This window comes from Podarcis pityusensis (assembly GCF_964106645.2).
Source record: "Podarcis pityusensis genome assembly, chromosome: 1".
Lineage (NCBI taxonomy): Eukaryota > Metazoa > Chordata > Lepidosauria > Squamata > Lacertidae > Podarcis > Podarcis pityusensis.
Window position 1 is genome coordinate 115,372,569 of NC_138028.1, and position 21,091 is coordinate 115,393,659.

Genomic DNA, 21,091 nt, shown 5'->3' on the forward strand with positions numbered 1-21,091 from the left:
CATGGTTATTTACTGAGAGGCTGAAATGTTTGGTCCAGAGTTCCTGCAGTATAGAACCTGATCAGATTCTCTTTTTGCTTTCACATCCGTTTTTAGGTCATAATTTCATGCCTGGGTTATTTTTTGGGAGTACGCTACTTATCAGATGAACTTGCATTGACCACCTTGTCCAACCTCTGTTGCTACTCCATAAGCACTATAGGGAATCCTATGTCTTAAACAGTGGTCTTTAGAAGATTTAGAGCAATGATCATGGCCCAGGGTGGATGTGCTATGAAACTAATGAAGCCTAAGCTTCAGGGCCTCTAATCCTGGAGGGGCCTTAGAAGTGACTTTAATCCACATTGCTTAAAAGTTTGGGGTCCAGTAAACCCAATTTGAGATGCACAAGTCAAAAACTATAAGGCCTGGGATGTTTGTATTCACACCAGTGACTTTGACATGTGAGATAATCCGGTATAGCAGTTTTAACCAAAATCTGAGATGTAGTAGTAGTAGTAGTAGTAGTAGTAGTAGTAGTAGTAGTAATTTATTTATACCCCGCCCTCCCCAGCCAAGACCGGGCTCAGGGCAGCTAACAACCAATAATAACAACAAGTTGATTAAAATACAATTTTAAAAAGAGTAAAATACAACATTAAAACAATAGGATGCAGCCTCTTCACAGGAGGAGAAAGGAAAAAGAAAGAGGGGGAGGGAATCAAACTGATTCTAAGCCAAAGGCCAGGTGGAACAACTCTGTCTTACAGGCCCTGCGGAAAGAAATCAGATCCCACAGGGCCCTGGTTTCATGAGACAGAGCGTTCCACCAGGCCGGAGCCAGTGTTGAAAAGGCCCTGGCTCTGGTTGAGGCTAATCTGACTTCCTTAGGGCCCGGGACCTCTAGGGTGTTGCTATATATGGACCTTAAGGTCCTCCGTGGGGCATACCAGGAGAGGCGGTCCCGTAGGTACGAGTCATTATTATGATTATGATTATTATTAAATGTGGTGATCTGTTGTGGAACAACCCCACTGAAGATGTTAACAGTGGTTACACAGACCTCATTGCTGGTTGTGAAGGGACCCCATAACAGTCCAGGCTTCAGGGCCATGTAGGTCTGCCACTGGCGATGATACCCAGCTCTGTTTTTCTGCAGCAGTCAAATCAGGAGAGGCTGCACAAGCTTTGAACAGATGCCTGGACTAGGTGGTGGACTAAATACCTACACATACACAAACACATACAAGGCCATCTTATTTGCATTAGAAATATGCATGGCTTGTTCCCGTGCTTCCTAGGCATGGGTCCAAGCGTTTTTGCCCTTGCCTTGCCCCATTCCGTGGGAAAACCTGCTCTTTAGTATTAAACCAGAGCAAACGCCAATCCAGAGAAAACTGAACAGTTGTTTGCTCTGATTCAGTAGTAAAGTTTGGGTTTCCCCAGAGGAAAGCGGTGGGGCAAGGGCAAGTCTGGTTGAGCCCCCTTACAGTCCACAGAGGCTTTTCAGGAGCTGCAGAGCAGAATAGGAAAAGAAGAATTGGTTGCTTAAACTGCCTTCCATTAGCACAACCATTGGAAACAACCCAATGGTGATTTCATGCTTTTAAGCACTTCTCAGCACCAGCTCTTTTCCAGTTCAATACGTACTAGAGCTAGAACAATTGTGGTATCTAACATCACCTTTCCCTGCAATAAATTAGACGTTATAGATGACAATGCCTTTAAAACAGGGGCTCTCTAAATGATGTTAACTTCAACTCTCATCAGCACCAGCCAGTGTGGCCAATGGTCAAGCATGACAGCACAGCAACATCTAGAGGGCCACAGATTCACCATCCCTTCTTTAAAGGAAGGGCTGGCTCACACATGCACAACCTGCTCTTGCAAAACCATCAAATCATATATAAAAAGACAGAAATTAAATTTTGCTTTTCGTCTTCTCGTACACATTTCTTTTCACGGCAGCGAGTTTGTACCCTCAGCTGCTAGTCACAAATGGATGATTCACACATGCGCTTATTTGATTTCTCTTTATTCTTGTGCCCTTGATAACTGGTAACTGACTATGCAGACTCGCTCCATCGAAAAGCTTTGCATTTAAGGAGATTATGACAAATCCTGACTGTGATGGCAAATCTGCGTTGACATTGACCTGAAGTTGTGGACGTTGAGCGATAACCATGCATGTCGGAACTAGTCCCAAGTGCACAGCAGCCACGTGCAGAGAAATCAAGTGATGGACATGCATGTGTAAACATGAGCAGGGGAACTATTATGATTTTCGGCTTTGCAAAATACAGAGGGATTCTTTTTCTTGTGATTTAGTTGTTGTTTTAAAAAACCCTGGGATATATTTGTATGAAGGGCAACACACAACTATTAAATAATAAACAGAAGTATTAGCAGATGAGTTGCAGATTCCAATCCCATTCAGTGTCTGCAGGGTCAGGATGTCTAACATAAGTTTTCTTATAAGTCACCAAGATGTGTGATTGATCTATGTACATATACATGCCCCTGATGGGGCATGGGCCTTCTTTGATGCGCACACTGTCATCCGACAAGCGACCTGCGGCCTTAAACGCCAGTCTCACTTTCTCAGCTGTCCTGTCGCTGGGAATCAAGACAGCTGTTGCCTCATACCGCAGGCTGTTTCTGGCATGCTCTGTGTTTCTAGCAATAGATTTAATGTACTGACCCCGTGGCATGGTTAAAACACTGTCTGTGATTTCCCCCTGCGCTGAATAAATGTTCTTCCTTGCACCGTGTTTCATTCCAATGAGCCGGGCATCATGCCCCTTTGAAACGCCTTGATAAAGAGACATCTCATAAATTCAGTCATGCTGTGTCACACGCGGGAGTATTTGTGTGTTCTGAATACAGGCTTTAACCATTTATTGTTATTATTTTTTTAAACGTTATGTATTTGAATTGCTGCAGTTGCAAATTTTAAAAAAGTAAATGAAGAATAAAAGACCCATCGAAATTGAAGGGTCAGCCCTGAGCAGGTACACAACTCGTAATAATAATTATAATAATAATTTATTATTTATACCCCGCCCATCTGGCTGGGTTTCCCTAGCCACTCTGGGCGGCTTCCAACAAAACACTAAAATACAATAACCGATTAAACAGTAAAAGCTTCCCTAAACAGGGGTGCCTTCAGATGTCTTCTAAAAGTTTGGTAGTTGTTGTTCTCTTTGACATCTGGTGGGAGGGCGTTCCACAGGGCGGGTGCCACTAACGAGAAGGCCCTTTGCCTGGTTCCTTGTAACTCAGGAAATGATTGCCAAGGCTAGTAATACTTAGAGAAGACCCATTGCTTTCAGTGGGTCTACTCTGAGCATGACTTAGTTGGATTTCACCCGGTGTCTCCACCCCCATCGTTCAGCCCGGACACTGAGGTCCAGCTCTGAGGGCCTTCTGGCAGTTCCCTCACTGCGGGAAGTGAAGCTACAGGGAACCAGGCAGAGGGCCTTCTCGGTAGTGGCGCCTGCCCTGTAGAACACCCTCCCATCAGATGTCAAGGAAATAAACAACTATCTGACTTTTAGAAGACATCTGAAGGCAGCTCTGTTTAGGGAAGTTTTAAATGTTTGATGCTTTTTTGCTTTATTATTATTATTATTATTATTATTATTATTATTTTATTTATTTTGTTGGGAGCTGCCCAGAGTGGCTGGGGAAACCCAGCCAGATGGGCAGGGTATAAATAATAAATTACTATTTTATGATTATTTCAGGAAATACAGGAGTTACTTGCTAGGAAGTGAAGTGCTGAGTGAGGGTCAAGAATTGACAACAAAAGGTTATTTATTTAAAACGTGCATACTCAGCCTAGTATGAAAGCATCTTGAGGCAGTTTATAAATCCTATACAATAAAATTCAGGGTCACCATTTTCAGGAGTTGGGGGGAGATGGTTGTGTTTGCTCACATGGGAAGAGTCACCGCAACTTTCTGAGGATATATTCAGAATTAAACTCTTAAGAACAAAGAAGCAGTGCCTTTAAAGAGTATTTGTTGTGGGTGGGTTTTTTTTTTGTAATGCTCATAATAAACAGAGATATAGGTAACGCTGAAGCTGGGCTAAGGGAACTATAGCTATCTCCTCCCTTCCCCATCCTTGATAAAATGCCACTAAATGCCTTAATCTCAGGGTTGTGGATTTGAGCCCCACGTTTGGCAAAAGATTCCTGCATTGCAGGGGATTGGACTAGATGACCCTCGTGGTCCTTTCCAACTCTATGATTTAGAGTGTCTCTTTTGGATCCAAACTCTTTGTACTCAAAGGTATATCTGCCTTAGGGCATCTATGTTGCTCCCATTTTTAAAAATATTATTATTATTATTATTATTACTATTATTGCAGGACAGGGTGATGTTTTATTATTTATGTAGTTATTTAATCTATTTCTTGCCTGTTCTGCATTACTAAGAGTAAAACCAGTGCAGTTTATATCAGAACGATAAAACAGATAACCTTTTTCCAAAGCAAGAAAAGAAATAAAACACAGCACAGCATGCAGTTAAGCACACACACACACACACACACACACACACACACACACGCTTAATAGATTTATGCTTTATGCTTATATATGGACATTGTTTGAAGATTTTATCACACTTGGATGATTGTTTGGTCTGAGGCATAAGGCCTGAGGCACAGTAGTTATTAAATACTTGGAGAAAGCTATTTTTTCTTTCTTTTATTGAGTGTGTAGCACTTCATTACTAGCAAACAGAGGATGTCAGAGTCTTACAAGGCATTTTATAAGACTGATATTTATAGGGGCCAGACAGCAACAGCAGTTTAAAGCTACGAAACTAGGGGTGTGTCACCTCTCCTCTCCCCCCCCCCCGCCCCGGCCTCTCTCAAGAAAGATAAACTCAATGGGGGCGTCTATTTTTAACCTCGTGTTCTTTCCTTTTGGCAGAGCAATCGGTGTTAGCTGATCTCTTTTGCGGAATGAAGCCAAGTACCCCTGTTCGTTGCCTTTCGGAATGACCAGCCGATTCACACAGCTCCAGAGACGGAACCTTTTTGCATGAAGCCCGGTTCTGCTACTACTACTACAACAACATCATGTCAAGCAATGACAGTTCTGACGGCCCGCCTTCCACGACAACCGTTAGTTCGGTTCTGGTTCAGGCTGGAGACTGCAAAATCATCATAGCTATATTGAAGGTAAGCTTAAGGGCTCTAAACACTTGAGCTTATAGCTCAGTACCACTGACTAGCTCAGAGTCTGATCATTTCAGCTTTGATTTCTGCACAAAGTGGTTGACACGGGGGAGTGTGTACAATCCCAATCAAGAAGCATTATTTTTCATTACAAAGGATGGGAGAGGGGAGGTTTCTAATTTTTTGTGCATAAAGTAAGCATCACTGAAATAGTCTTGGAGAAAGTGTATAATTTTCATTTGAAGAAAACAGAACTTTAAATTAAAACGAATTCAACAAACAGCCTGGTAACATAACCAGGACAATCGTCATTGATTTGTAACTGTATTGATTTGAAATATGGGACTCTGGTTTTGTTTTCTTGTATTATTTAAAGATTGCATCCAGAATATACAAAGTGCATTTGATCTGACTTGGTCGGAGGGAATTCTTTGAAGGAATTGTTCTGATGTTAATGCATGGACAAATAATTAATGCCCCTATCTTGCACATGTCAATCTCCACTTCATAAATTGAAAAGTCGTATTGAAAATATTTACTTGAACAATTTAGCTTCACACTGAAGCACTGCGCCATTTTCAACACAAGTAATTCAACAATATAGGAATACAGGAAGCAGTTGTACACCGAGTCAGACCATTGGCCCATCTAGTTCAGTGTTGTCTACACCAGCCTTTCTCAAACTTGGGTCCCCAGATGTTGTTGGACTACAACTCCCATCATTCCTAGCTAGCTGGAGCAGTGTTCAGGGATGATGGGAGTTATAGTCCAACAACATCTGGGGACCAAAGATTGAGAAAGGCTGATCTGCACAGCCTCTCCAGGTTTTCAGACTGGGGACATTCCCAGTGCTACCTAGAGATGTCAGAGAGTGAACCTTCTGCATGCACAGCTGATGCTGGACCACTGAGCTATGGCCTTGCCCTATAGATCTGAGGGGCAGAGAGGATGTTGCATGCTTCCTTTCCTAAAACTTGGTTGATTAGAGCTTACAAGCCATTTCATGGATTAAATCAAAAGACTAGACTTTACTAAGTGCTTGACCGTTAGTTTTTGAGTTGGATCATGCACACACACACATCATATAAATATCTGGAGAAATTGTACTTAGGACAATGTTTCTGTTTGCGTTTTTAGTGTGGGGATTGGGTGCAGCTCCAGCTGGCTGAATCAGTACCAAATTTGTTAGAAATCGGCAGCAATCAAGAAGAGACCAAAAAATTACTACAAGATCATGAACTTCTCCTGGCAAAGCTTAAGGTAAGACATGCAATGTGAACTTTCTGAATTATTACAGGTCGCGTTGTAGCCTTGTTCTGAAAGTTGTAAATGACTGTTGAGCGCCAGTCCTCAGACCGCTTAATGCTTTGTAGGAACGTTTCATCACAAACAATCCTTGTGGGGGAGTTCCTAAGGGTTGCTAAAAGAGGCCTCACAAAGCAAGCAAGAAATGACTCCATCCTTGTTGTGTGTAATAAGACACCCAGTTATAATGACAGCCATGAGTTGCTCTTGGCTTGCCCATGGCTTGCTTCCCACATGCCTTTGCTACGACATGCAGGATTTAACCACATGCAGGATTTAACCTTCAGTGTGTCGTGGCAAATGTTAATGAAAGTTGTTCTTGTGGTGGCATGCCAAAGCTTAATCTGGCAACTAGCAGCTACTACCGCCAGGCATAGAATTGACTGCAAGCGTGGAGCAGATGAGCTCAGGATTGTCAAGAGTGTTCTTTGTAGCTACTAACTGTAATGGCTGCCGTAAGACAATATGACTATGAATGAACCAGAGCTTACTCTTAAGCACAGTGTTCCCTAGTGGGCTGGTGGTAAGGAGCCCACCCCCACCAATCAGTGCAGGTGAGGAAGGTAACATAAGTCCAATGATCCACTGCTGGAAACAGGAAAAGGATGAAAGGAGGTCTATCTTCTATTGCATGGATGTCTGGAAGGTGCGTGTGTAGGTGGAAGAGTGTTTTGAATCCCAAATGTGGGTCATTATCTATCTATCCACAATTGCCAGCATCTTTGTGGAAAAGGAAAGGAAATAAGTCATTAATGGCTCTACAGTAAACAAAGGCATTTATATAGCTCCTGTTTTCTAGGCAGCACCATTAATCAGATAAGCCGTCACAGAGCCACATGGGTATTCTGAGGGAAGAGACATTTGTTTTTTGTGCAGATTACTTTTTAATGCACTAGAGGCTCAAGCAGTATATTTTAAATTTTGTACATATACAAGTCATGGCCATTTATTTATTATTTTTGTACCGTGTTAAGCTGTGCTGATATTTAAAATAAAATAAATGGTCACCACAGCCTACATATAGTGTTGGTGGAAAAAATGTTTAACACTTTTTTGGGGGGGGGGTACTAAAAAGTTTAAAAGAATCATTTCTTTGTGCTTAAATGTCATAAACTGATGTGAATAGGGTTTTAAAATAAGGATCAGTTAAAGAAGATTTGTAAGTTGTGTAGCTGAAAGTACCAGGGAGGAATAAAGAACATTCTTGGAGGCAGAATATTATTGAAGGACATTCTCAAGAAACGCATACCCTCTGAGACATATGCTTTCATTTCAGTGCAATGCATATGAGAAATCTGATTTCAGTGCCACTCATGACGAGAAATCACGTTTTGAAGCAATCTTGAAACACACTTGCATGGGAAATAAAATCAGAATTGGGCTCTGCGTTTACAAGGAGGGAATCATGAGGTAAAACTTTGAACCACTTCAGAATGGAAGTGGGAAACTACACTATTGAAGGCTCCCTCTTTGGGACAAGTCAATGGGAATGAAGAGGTAGCAAAGACCACCATTAGGGGAGTAAGGATTTAATCTGTTCTTTATACCCTCCTGACTGATGATTGGGTGAGTGAATAAGGGTGGCAGGGAATGAATTGGACTGTCCACCTCTTGAAGTCACCCATATCATATTTTTGTATACCACACCAATCTCTGAGCAGTGCAAGATTCTAGGGGTTCCTTCAGAGTGAGGGACAGTGGGCACTGTGGTATCTTAATGTTATATGGTTTATTTATACATATATACAACCTGAACCTATGTTGGAAGGGTTCACAGCATTAACACCCCAAGAGGGTCTTGCTTCGCTCATAGCTACATCCTTGGATTCCAAAATAAATCAGGCATGGTTCTGTCTTCCAGCCTGCAGCGTTCTGGCTTCTTGTTTCTAGTTCAGGCATGCAACTCTCCACTCTGCCCTTTGTCTTTCTAACTACCAGTGAGTTGAGGGAGCGGGGCCCACCTGTTTACTATCTGGCACAGAGCCACACCCTCCGTTACCATAATAGCCCAAACCTAGAGGGCCATTACCAATAAACTTGCTTGGCTCTTTCAACAATTTGAATCCCTGCTTAGATTTTGACATTTTCTGGATCCAGGAATTAGAAGGGACTCAGGCATACAGCCTACCCCCTACAAACTCATAACAATATATATTCTGCACACTGAAAACGAGATGCCCGCTGAAAAGTTGAAGCTTAGCAACAAATGCTTTTGTGGGAAGTAAAAGTTATGTAACCTGCTTTGTGAGAGCTATGCCTTAAAAGCCACTCCCCCCCCCCCCCCGGCCTCACAAATCAATTAATGAATACATAAACCAATTACATCATTCAGCTTGTCCACTAAAGTACATAGGAATGAACCACACCAATAACAGTTCCAAAGGCATTTAGGCAACTAAAGCACACTTGAGACTATGGATGAGGAAATGTGTGGTCTGCCAGACTACAACTCCCATTACCCTATGCTGGCTGGGGCTGATGGGAGTTGAGAGTCCAAGCACAGCTTAAAGGGCCACCAGCTGCCCATCCCTACTTAAGCCTGTTTCAAACAGTAAGTGGCCAGACCTCCAGGTTCAAGAGTGAGGACTGGCTAACGAAGATAAGGCCTCTTGCTTTAGTCTGCATGCCCCACAGACCTCATATCACAAGTACCTGGCATCTGCTTCCTTCTTCAAAGTACGATTTTGTTTTGCAATTATGCAGTCTTTCTATAATCACTTGGGTATCTTTGCTTCAACAACCTTTCTACTTGAATACTAAGTAACAACTGTAGGTAATAATACTGATGATGGGTAACAATACACTGGTACCTCGGAAGTCGAATGGAATCCGTTCCGGAAGTCGGAATGTTCGGAAACCAAGGAGCGGCTTCCGATTGGCTGCAGGAAGCTCCTGCAGCCAATCTGAAGCCGCAGAAGTCGTGTTGGACGTTCAGGTTCCAAAGAACATTCACAAACCAGAACACTCACTTCCGGGTTTGCAGCATTTGGGAGCCAAAACGTTTGACTCACAAGGCATTCGGGATCTAAGGTACGACTGTACTGTAATTGAAGATAACATTGATGATTGTAAGTGAAGATAGTGGAATGAATATTAGCTTGATGACAGTTAACATCTATTGACAACAGGAGATCTGAGGTGCTGTCAGTATTCTGAGGACGGTCGTTTTTATTTCTCCTTTTCAACAGAGCTAGGTGAAGTGAAGGCCTTTAACAGATGGGTTTAACAGAGAATAGGCGATAGTTAACTAGATTTTATTCAGAGTGGACCTACTGCAATTGATGAACATGACTAACTTATTATTATTTTCAATGGGCCTACTATGAGTCAAACTTAGGTGAATGCCACCCAACCTATTTATGGAGCATTCAATCTGATTTGTTTGCAGGAAGATTAGGCAATACTGGCTATTTAGTAAGTATTTGTTCTGATTTGTTTGTGGAGAGGTTATACACAGTGCCATTTTTCTAGAAAAAGAGGTGCCAGAGCTCATCATGAACTTCTCCCTTGTTCTCCTAGAGTGACAATGGTGCCCACCTGAGAGGTGCTGGTGCTGAGCTCCAGTGAGCTCCGGCTGGAAGAAAAAAAGCCCTGGTTATACAACATAGAGTTAATCAATTGTTATGCCACACTTTCCAGCACATTTTCTTGTCATCTTCCTTCCCGCAGTGAAAGTCTTTAATGAAAGTCTGACCTTTCGGAGAAGTGGGTTTGTTGCACAAGTCCTCCAAGTCAAAGAGAATTGTGCAACCTGAATTTGCTGGTCTGCGATTGAATTCTGCCCAAAAACAGTCAGGAAGCACCCAGTGATAGACTGGGTGGGGACGAACAAACTGAAGCTCAGCTCAGAAAAAATAAAGATGTTGCTGGTGGGTGGCCTGATTAATTTAGGGTTTTGTGGTTCACCATATCTCTGTAGGGTTGTACTTCAGGGTTTGGAGATGTTCTTGCACTTAGTCTTGCTGCTGGGATTCCAGGTAGCACCATGGTCAGGGCACTTTTCACCAACTTATGATGGTGTACCTGGCTGCTGTCCTCCTACTGAGGAGTGATTTGACCTTGGTGTCCCCCCAGGAAGAACTACTGTAATGTGTTCTATGTTGAGCTGCTTTTGAAGCCTGCCTGAAAATTGCAATTCATTCAGAACCCAGCAACCCACTTTTAGAAGAATACCAATGGAACCATACAACACTGGCTCTGGGAGAATTTTGTTCCCAAGTTTGTTTCCAGGCACCATTCAAAGTGCTGCTTGTGACATTTAATGCCCTAAATGACCAGAGGAACATATACCTTAGTTACGCTGAAATCGGATTACTGCAATGAATTCTACATGTACTCTTCAGAAGCTGCAGTTTGCCCAGAATATGGAAGCAAGTGGGTATATGCCCATAGGACCATATCAGACCTATCCTGCAGGCCTGCAGGCCTGCACTGGTTGCCAATTTGTTTCTGGGCACAATTCAAAGTGTTGATGATTTTTAAGCCTTAACTGGCTTGGGCTTTAGGTGTCTGAAGGGCCGCCTCCTCCCATACCAACCTGCCCATGCCTAAATTCAGAAGGAGGGACCTTCCTCTGTGTCAAAGCTAAGGGAAGCTCTGAAGAGAAACCAGAGTATCTTCTGTGTCAAAGCTAGGGTGGAAGCATGGTTGGTAGTAATAGGAGAGAGGGCCTTTTCAGTGGCTGCACCAATATTGTGGAAAAGCTTGCCCACTCTGTGGATGTCTTCTACCAGTTTAAAGAAAGTCTTTTTATGTTGGACCGGCTTTTGCCTTGCCAAGTAGACAATGATTTTGAAGATTATGGTTTGTCTGCTGTGCCTATCTTTGTGGTATTTGTGTGAGCAGTCTAGCTGTATATCAGTATGATTTTAATCATAGAAAGGTACTCTGCATAAAAGCACCAGAAGCATAAAAGCATAAAAATTGTTATATTTTAAAAAATGCCCCAAGTTCTGATTACCTTAGGAAACATCTTCTCTATGGATAAGCAAATCTGCCAATTTTGGTTTTTCTCAGTTTCCCATTTTTCCAATCTTAGCGTCATATCTCCACATTCCCACATCAGTTTGAGATTGTAGCCCTTGTGAAAATTCATCACCATTTTAGGGCAGGTTTCTCTAAACACACACATTGTTTTTGTATGAGATCCCCCCCCCCCAATACACACATTTTTACAAAGCAATTTCCTCATATAAATATAATTATTAATTAATTAAATGTCTATACCATCTTTCATCCTAGGAGTTTTTAAAACAAGGAGTTTTAATATATAACAACACAATACTATACAGTGGTACCTCGGTTTATGAACTTAATCCGTTCCGGAAGTCCATTCTTAAACTAAAACCGTTCTTAAACCGAGGCATGCTTTCCCTAATGAGGCCTCCGCTGCCGGTGCCCTTCCACCATTCGGATTCCGTTCTTAGACCAAGGTAAAGTTCGCAAACCGGGGCACTACTTCTGGTTTTACGGAGTTTGTAAACCAAATCGTTTTTAAACAGGACTGTTCTTAAACCAAGGTACCACTGTAGTATATTGCACTTTTTTCACTTCTATGTGGATTTATATGCACACTTCAATATATACATTTTTTCACAGATTGCTTTGCTGGAGAAGTAGCATTGCAAAATTTGGCAAAGTCTAAGATTTCAAATGGACAGCTGTGTTTTGATTCACATACTGCTTTTTCAAAGTGCAAATTAGGTAAATTCATCTTTAAATGTGAACCACATTGATTTCTTCCCCCATCTCTAAGCTTCTCCTATATGAACTTCCATGGAGCACTGAGATCCTCCGTGAAGACCTAGCTCTAAATCCCTTCTTTCCCTATAACTAGATTAGAAGAGATAGGAGGATCTCCTACATACCCCTCAACTGTCCTGCTTTAAGCAGGACATTCCAGCTTCTGATTGGATCCCAGATGTCCTGTTTTGGCTCCCACGAGAACATGGCCCCCAAAGGTCATGCTATTGTGCAAGTCACCTGGCTCACATACGAGCCTGGGCACCAAAACAGCCATGTCCCAATTTTCCTTTGTAGCATGTGGGAAGGTATGTGGCTATGTTAAGGAGTTCCACTCCTTGATGGGATTTGTATGGCTGACTCTATGCATTTTGGAGAGAGAGAATCACAAAGAAAATTCTATTTGGGCAGTCCTTCTGGAGCTTGTAATAAATGTTTTAAAACTGCTTCATTGGCTGCCACTTAGCTTGTTTTATGCTCAGTCGTTTCATGCTATCCTATTTTTGTTTGATTCATTTTAGTGTTTTTAGATATTTCTTTAGTAAGGCACACTGGACAGATAGTTAAACAAACAAATACTGCGGTAGCCACAGCACAGATCCTGCAGTAATAACCACTACAGTGGCCCAGCTAAAGTGAAACACTTGTGCAGAACAACCCTGTGCACCTTTACTCAGAAGTAAGTCCCTCTGTGGCTAATGAGTCTTACACCCACGTTTGCAGTCCAAGTTCTCTTAATTGAATGATTTTCACAGATGCACTGAAATCTGTCTGAATTTCATCGAAGTTATCATATTTCAGTGAATGAATTAAGGGGCTTCAATGTGCTTAATTTTGTCTGGGTAGTACACCACATTTTCTGTAGATAAGGTAAGGTAAAGGGACCCCTGACCATTAGGTCCAGTCGTGACCGACTCTGGGGTTGCAGCACTCATCTCGCTTTATTGGCCGAGGGAGCCGGAGTACAGCTTCCCGGTCATGTGGCCAGCATGACTAAGCCGCTTCTGGCGAACCAGAGCAGCGCACAGAAACGCTGCTTACCTTCCCGCTGGAGCGGCACCTATTTATCTACTTGCACTTTGACGTGCTTTCGAACTGCTAGGTTGGCAGGAGCAGGGAGCGAGAAACGGGAGCTCACCCCGTCGCGGGGATTCGAACCGCTGACTTTCTGATCAGCAAGTCCTAGGCTCTGTGGTTTAACTCACAGCGCCACCCGTGTCCTTTATAGATAAAGTAAGAAGAATTTAATACAAAAAAGTCCTAGTTTGTAACTTGCCCACCTTAGATTTATATTCTTGAACTGGGCTGTGACAGGGGAGAGGAAGACATTTGGCTCCAGAGAGAGTTGTGCTTTCGTCCCTTTGAAATCAATGGCTTTTAAGTTAGCGGTTGCTATCTTCTCCCAATGAGCTCCATCAGACTTAAGAATAACTTAAAGCTGCAACGTTATAGACACTTACCTGGGAGTAAGTCCCATTGGACTTGTTGGGGCTTACTTCTTTGAACCGACATGCATAGGATTATGCTGTAACTTTCTCTGTGTTTTCTCTTTCATTTCACAATGCTTTTGTGTCGTAACAGACTCAGGCATTTCTGAGAAATAAAAACTGATGATCTTATCCTCTGTTAGAATACTTTACAGGTGCATTATGAAACATGTACATTTAATACTAGAACCATGCCAGTCATCGCTAAGGTGTTCTTTGAAAGCTGTTTGTTGTACTTCCTGCTCTGTGATTAATCTGGATCAAGCTCTGGAAGATCCATGTGGATGCAACCGTACATTCTTGATCACTTGCCAAAGTCCTGTTCTTTGTCATAATAAAGGTCACAGTGAAATGTACTGGAGAACCTGGAACTATGCAGGGCTAACTTTTCTAGAAATAAAGAAAGAAAGAAAGAAAGGAAGGAAGGAAGGAAGGAAGGAAGGAAGGAAGGAAGAAAAGAAAGAAAGACATAAAATTTGGTATTCATTCTTTGAGATGCATGTTGATAGCTCTTAATTACTTTATTTGCTCCATTTGTTGAAACGAAATTGCAAAACGGTAATTTATATGCAAATATTCAAGGGGGAAACAAAACAGGAAAATATTTCTCTTCAGCATTTCTAATTTTGAATTGTTGCCTTTTGAAAAAAGGAATATTTGGCCTCTCAGCAGCTCTAACCTTTGAGTTGTCACCTTTATTTCTTTTAAATGAATTTTTTGGCTCTTGGTATATTATCTGTTAATCTTGGTGCTAAAGGTTATTTCCATATATTAATTATAGAGGTGCTTCTCTTTGCCACTAAAGCTGAAAGTCTGGGTCCCCCCCCCCCCATTATGGGATGTTTTTGTCAGCAGGATAAAGGGCTGTTATAGTTATAAGAATGACTTTTATTGTGATGTTATGTAAGAACGTTTCATTTCACAAAAAGATTGCTATAAAGGAAATCCTCACTCCTGATTTTGTTTCTGTTGTTAACTTCGTAAGAATATAAGTGGAACCTGCTGGACCAGGCCAGTATCCTATCTGGTACACCATCCTGTTATCACAATGGTCGGGCAGATGTCTGTGGGATGCCTTCAAACAACAACATTCTACCGTCCTGTAGTTTCTGGTACTCAGAGGCATGATGCCACAGACTGTGGACCATCTCTCTTACCCAGAAATGACCAATACAAGCAGAACAATCTTATCTCTCAATCCATGCTGCCAGAGGAGTGGGGAGTGGGGAGAACAGGTTAGGCTGTGGTGGAGGCTTCCTTCCACCCTTCTGTGCTGGGCTTTGATGCCATAGCTGTTGCCAGGCGACCACCAATGGTAGTCAGTGTAAGACCCCGCAATGGGGTGGAACAGGGCCAGAGCTGAGCCAGTCATGCATCCATCCCACTGGATCCTAAGCTGGTCACCATCCAGAAAGGGCCCAATATGGGCCCTTTTTAATGTGTTGTGTGTGTGGGGGGGGAATTATTGGGGGGGGGGTTTGTTCTTATTTTTACTATGCATTTTGCGTTTTTTATATTGCGCTTTTATGTCGCGAGCCACCCTGAGATCTGCGGATGAAGTGCAGTGTACAAATGTAATAAATAATAATAAAATAATTTTTCAGGGTTTCATGCACAATGCACCCCAAAGCCTAGGGCTGCCATACATCCAGGATTTCCCGGACATGTCCGGGATTCGTCTGTTGGAAATAGTGTCCGGGCTCAACAATGTTTTGTGTCCGGAATTTCGAGCTTTGAAATAGGGCAACCTTACCCAAGCCAGACTTGCGGAAGTGCATCTTGTTTCTGCTTCCAGAATGAAATGCAGGCATTATATACTTCTGCGGCAGGAGCAGATTCCTATTAAAATAAATGCAATGCTTACAGCTCAACCGTATTGCATGTCTTCTCAGAAGTAAGTCCTGCTGAGTCCAGTGGGGACTGACTCCCAGGGAAAGTCTCTGGGGGGTGTATAGGTAGACTTAAACTGCTCTGGGCACAGTTAGGAGAGGAATTTAGCAGAGGAATGACACGAGAGAGCAGTCTGCCGAGCATGTGTGCAAATGGATAGTGTGAATGATGCAATAAGCTTGATGTGGCATACAGATATTGGCCCCACATCTCAGCCACTAGATATCTTATCCCTTATTTAAAACAGATGTATCAGCATGAGAAGCTACGGACTCCGAATTCGGGAAAGCAACAAGAGACATGCTTAATTTTCACTGCTGCAAGCACCCTTTCTGCACAGAAACATTAATTACGCAGCATCTGTTCTCTATGTCTCTCATATAGTTGTATTTCAGTATATTATTTCAGTATGCAGAATCAGTGATCGCCATAAGGAAGCTTTTCTCAGAGTTCAGCTTGCAACTCAATAAAACTTCCTTTACTAACCTTTTTAGGGAGGATTTACACAATAAAATAAAAATAATGGGTTTTGTTTTAGTATCTTTAGTACTCTGTAGCTGTAGTAGCAGTTCGGGAAACGTTAATAACAACATAATGCCACTCTTCTGGAAAGCAGCCCAAAGCAGAAAGGAGAATTAAGTGCAGTTAAGGTTCAGTTGTTTCAAAGAATCTTGGCAAATGCAAGAAAAGCAAATGATTATATGGTTATATGATTATATGGTTTGAAGCAATATCAGACAATATTGTAATGTAGCATATACTATTGTGGGGTTTTTTGCATGGAAAGAGAACTGTCTGTAGCAGAGGTTCTCAGCTCAATGTCTGTGGACCTCTGTTAATCCTTTCAGGTGGGCTGTGGAAAGAACAGTTGAAAATATCTATACTGGGCCCCACAGTTGATTTTTTTTTTCCTGACAAGGAAGATTAAGCCATTTTGACCAGCCTAGCAAAACGCTGGCCTAGGGCCTATAATATTCATAATATAAGGCTAATACATTTAATCATTCTCTTCCTTCTCCCACACACCTTTTTAACCAGTGGCCTTTCTTGGCAGCCAGGCTTAAGGCCCATGATTTTTATAATATGGCACAGGTTTTGACCATGAGGCTAGTATTAAAGGAGGGGGAAGATTATTAGGTGGTCCAGCAAGACCACCTATAGTTTTCAAGTGGTCACGGGGGGGGGGGATGTTTCTGCTGGTCTAAAGGCATGTAACACGGAGACTATATATTACATACACATTTAACAGAGAAGGGGCCATAGTTCACACATACCCTGCATTGCAGGGGGTTGGACTAGATGACCCTCAGGGTCCCTTCCAACTCTACAATTCTGTGATTCTATATCAAGGTACAGTCCCTAGCATTTCCAGGCTGGGGTGTTCATCTTCCACTTTATTCATTGTGTTGTGACAGAATTGACAGAACGCTGTCTCCCCACCCCACCCCCATTACAGAAGTGAAAGTGTCCATTATGTTAAGATAAGATTATTTTATTCCCTCATGTCCATATAGGTCTCAAATATATTCTGGGGAGTCTGAGTAATTTTTACTTAGTGATGGTGTTTGGCTGTAAACCTCTAGCTCAGCGGTTGCCAAACGTTTTGGGCTCTTGGGCACATGCCACAAAATGGCTGCCGCGGGGCACTGGCGTAACACCTGCCGCATCTGAAAGGGCAGAAAAAAGAGAGAGGACCACAAAATGGTGAAGGCATGCTCCTCCCCTCCTGCTCTTTGCACCTCTCCTCCGTTCAGGACAAGAGAGAGAGCGGACATTGAATTGTGGGACCCAGTGGGCACGTTTAAGGGGTCACGTCCAATACTGAAGAGGCTGAACTGATTGTAAACAAGAACAAAGCAAGCAAACAGTCTCTTGTGAAAGGTGTATTTTTGAGGGGATATTTACTGAGGTATTTCACAGGTGCCATAACAGGTACTCGTGGGCACCCTGGCAGTCATAGGCACTGCTCTATCCAATAATAATAATAATTTATACCCTGCCCACCTGGCTGGGTTTCCCCAGCCACTCTGGGTGGCTCCCAATATTAAAAACACGATAAAACATCAAATATACTGGACGGTGAAAAGTGCAGACTTTTAATCTGCATGTACTTTACTGTGCAGCAGCCCTCAAACATAGTAGATAGCTGTCTGTTATAACATAAAATGTACTCTCCGTGACAGTGCAACTATCTACTGTGGTTAGGTGTGCCAAATGTAAGGATACCAAAACCAGCCTATTTCAGATCCATGCCACTTTCACATTGGTTCATTCACAGGGCCATTCCACTCCATTTCCAGATCTAAATGGTATTTAAACATGCATTCTGAACATATTTGCTCTTGAGTTATGTATTTCTAGCAGAAGTGGCTTACCAGGTGGGCTGGAGCCGCTATGCTTACTTCCCACCAGGTGGGTTGCTGTTTTTTTCTGGGAGGGAAAGGGAGACGGAGAGGCAGCAAGGAGGTTGGTGTTGTGTCATATGCAATTTTGGCCTAAATTTGGACTCGCATGAAATAAATAGGCTTAAGGAATCCTAACCGTGTGCCAGACTGTGCTGTGCTCACACTACAATATTGCATACTAAGTTGGCTTGCCCAGGATAATGAGTTTTCACACAGCTTGCAAACTAAATTCTTGTGGTACAAGCCATTACAAAATGGCTTGCACCATCAGACAGTGAACCTGGAAAATGATCTCTTAGGATAACTTCCAAGTGACCTTGTGATGGAGCTTATGTTATCGCTGTGCAATGTGACCCCTGATGGCCTTCTGTACTGTAAAGATATTTTAAGCAATTGCAGTCCAGGCCCTATCAGTGGTCACTGGCACATGTATGCTAGAGAAATGTTTTCCAGGGTTGAGTGTGTGGAAAACCTAATGGGGGAGGAGGTGTCGTGATGGGGAAGGAACAGTCTGAAGGAAAGAGATAGAAAGCAGGGACAGTACAGAGGCCCTCCACAGAATATTTTGATTTGAAAGCCAGTCCACCCCCCAGTCCTTTTTGAGATGTTTTTGTTCTCACAGGTAGAACTGAGGGGCCATTCATAACAATTTTCCTTACAAAAATATAATATAAAGAGATTAGGCCTCATGGCAGTCACAGAGACCACAGGATAGATTTTCCTTTAAAACAATAACACAAGCAGACATATGTACAAAGTTCTGCGCAGTCTTCCAGAAAGAAACGGCAGCCAATATATTTTTGTGATGTCTTTCTCGGGAGTGATATACACATCGCATAATACCTCCATTCTCAAAACAAATTGCTCATACCCCCTTTAAGGAATAATAAGCACAATGCAGTGAAAAATAACTGACTGTTCAAAGATTGCATGAATTCTCATGATTTCCAGAGACTTTGTACTTTGCGCATATATCATACCCTCCAACATTTCTCCAATGAAAACAGGAGCGTCCTATTCCATAATATTAAAATTCTATTATTTATTCCTCGCCCATCTGACTGGGGACTCAGCTACACTGGCAAAGGACAAAACACTTTATATGCATTGTTTATGCATTCTAACACTGTGACACCAGATGGCGCTGTGGAGTTACGTTTTTTGCTAACCCGATTTCTCACACAAAGTTTGCAACACCTTTAACTGAAACACTCCTTTGATGTGTCTAGAATCCAGCCTGGGTTGCCCCAGCCACTCTGAGCAGCCTCCAACATATATAAAAACATAATGAAACATTAAACATTTTTTAAAAACTTCCTTCAGATGTCGTCTAAAGTTGCCATATGTCCTCTTTTTCCAGGACATACCCTCTTTTTCATGGGTAGAGTTGTCATAGCAATCCATAGTTAAAAGTAGCACATGGCAAATGTGTCTTCTTTTCTCTCTCTTCAAAATATGGCAACCCTGTTAACCCTCCAACATTTTTCTGATGGAAATCAGGACATCCTAAGGAAAAGCGGGACCTTCTGGGATTAAATCAGAAACCAGGACGGCTTCTGTAAATCCAAGACTAAGCCTGGAAAATATGGACACTTGGAGGATCTACACCAGGGGTCAGCAGCCTTTTTCAGCCATGGGCCGGTCCACCGTCCCTCAGACCAGGTGGGGGGGCCGGACTATATTTTGAAAAAAACAAATGAACAAATTCCAATGCCCCACAAATAACCCAGAGATGCATTTTAATTAAAGCACACATTCTACTCATGTAAAAACATGCTGATTCCCGGACCATTCGCGGGCCGGATTGAGAAGGCGATTGGGCTGCATCCGGCCCCCGGGCCTTAGGTAGCTTACTCCTGGTCTACACATATACAGGGATTCGCCAATACATTCACAGGACATGCCCCTGGATGAAATATACTACAGTGGTACCTCGGGTTAAGAACTTAATTCGTTCCGGAGGTCCATTCTTAACCTGAAACTGTTCTTAACCTGAAGCACGACTTTAGCTAATGGGGCCTCCTACTTCTGCCGTGCCGCCGGAGCACAATTTCTGTTCTCATCCTGAAGCAAGGTTCTTAACCCGAAGTACTATTTCTGGGTTAGCGGAGTCTGTAACCTGAAGCGTCTGTAACCCGAGGTACCACTGTATTTGTATGAATTGAAGCAACAGGATCATGGGCAATATCTTGGGAACTTACTGATTCAATAAAATGTTCTGTCTTGCTCTCTCTTTCTCACAACTGGTTTTTCCTTCCCCCCTTCACTGGCACTCTTAACAGACCTGCTTGTTGCACTGGAGAGCAAATTGCGGAGACATGGAATATCGAGCAACAGCCTGTAAAAGTATTTACAGCGCCCTTTCCATTTGTACTAGTCTGAAATGTGTCTAGAGCCTGCCCTTGAGCGAATATACATGGTAACAAATGCTTCCATCTCTTACGGAGAATGGCCTTTAAAATCCTCTTGTGGACAAGCTAGCTATGGCTCCAAGATCCTTTTTTTTCTGGGTGAATCAATACCTAGGTCCTGTTTCAAAACCACATAAATGTCAGCGATAGACTTTGCTCTGTGTGCGAAACGTAATGAATGGTAAGAGGAACAGCTGGCATTGGAAACGAATTGGCTGACTTGAAATATATTTATTGAATTCATAGGCTGTTCTGCCCAACAAGAGGAGAGCATAATGGCCAAGTGCGCCCATTTACCTATTGGCAAATAGCTTCCAATTAAAAAACAAATTGCTCATTGAGATTCAGCATGCCAGAAGCTTAGAAACAAATTTATTAGCATAATTAGCAGCATCAGAAAGAAATAGCACATTGGGAGCTTAAATGCTGATTTTACCAGCATAATATAACAACCATTGTCAATGCGGAATGGATAGCCTAGACTACTTTTTATTATGGTGAATCTGTATTTTTTATTGTTTGATGAGGAGTGCCTAAAACCGAAATAATCACAGGCCACTTTCATAACTTGGCTGGAGTCTAATGGTACTCAGTAGTCAGACAAGACTTCATTGGTCCATTTAGGACCAAGCTTCATGGGTGCTTTTTAAAGGGGGCCTTCTATCTGGTGATTGGTGGATAT

General features: G+C 42.4%; 1 protein-coding gene and 1 long non-coding RNA gene across 4 annotated transcripts in view; one reads left to right on the forward strand and one right to left on the reverse strand.

Annotated features, from left to right (window-relative positions):
• Positions 1-4,921: 4,921 nt before the first annotated feature.
• Positions 4,922-21,091, forward strand: part of CCDC141 (coiled-coil domain containing 141) — a 113,557-nt gene continuing 97,387 nt past the window's right edge. For all 3 annotated transcript variants that reach the window (XM_081023289.1, XM_081023288.1, XM_081023287.1), the window contains exons 1-2: positions 4,922-5,172; positions 6,307-6,429. In XM_081023289.1, coding sequence (XP_080879415.1) covers positions 5,071-5,172; positions 6,307-6,429 — 225 coding nt within the window. In that variant the 5' untranslated portion in view covers positions 4,922-5,070. The remainder of the gene's footprint in view (positions 5,173-6,306; positions 6,430-21,091) is intronic.
• On the reverse strand, positions 8,905-14,988 carry LOC308471784. Its single transcript, XR_013983153.1, has 3 exons — positions 14,861-14,988; positions 13,677-14,093; positions 8,905-10,048 (listed from the first exon to the last, which is right to left on the reverse strand). It is a non-coding gene; the product is annotated as an uncharacterized lncRNA (long non-coding RNA).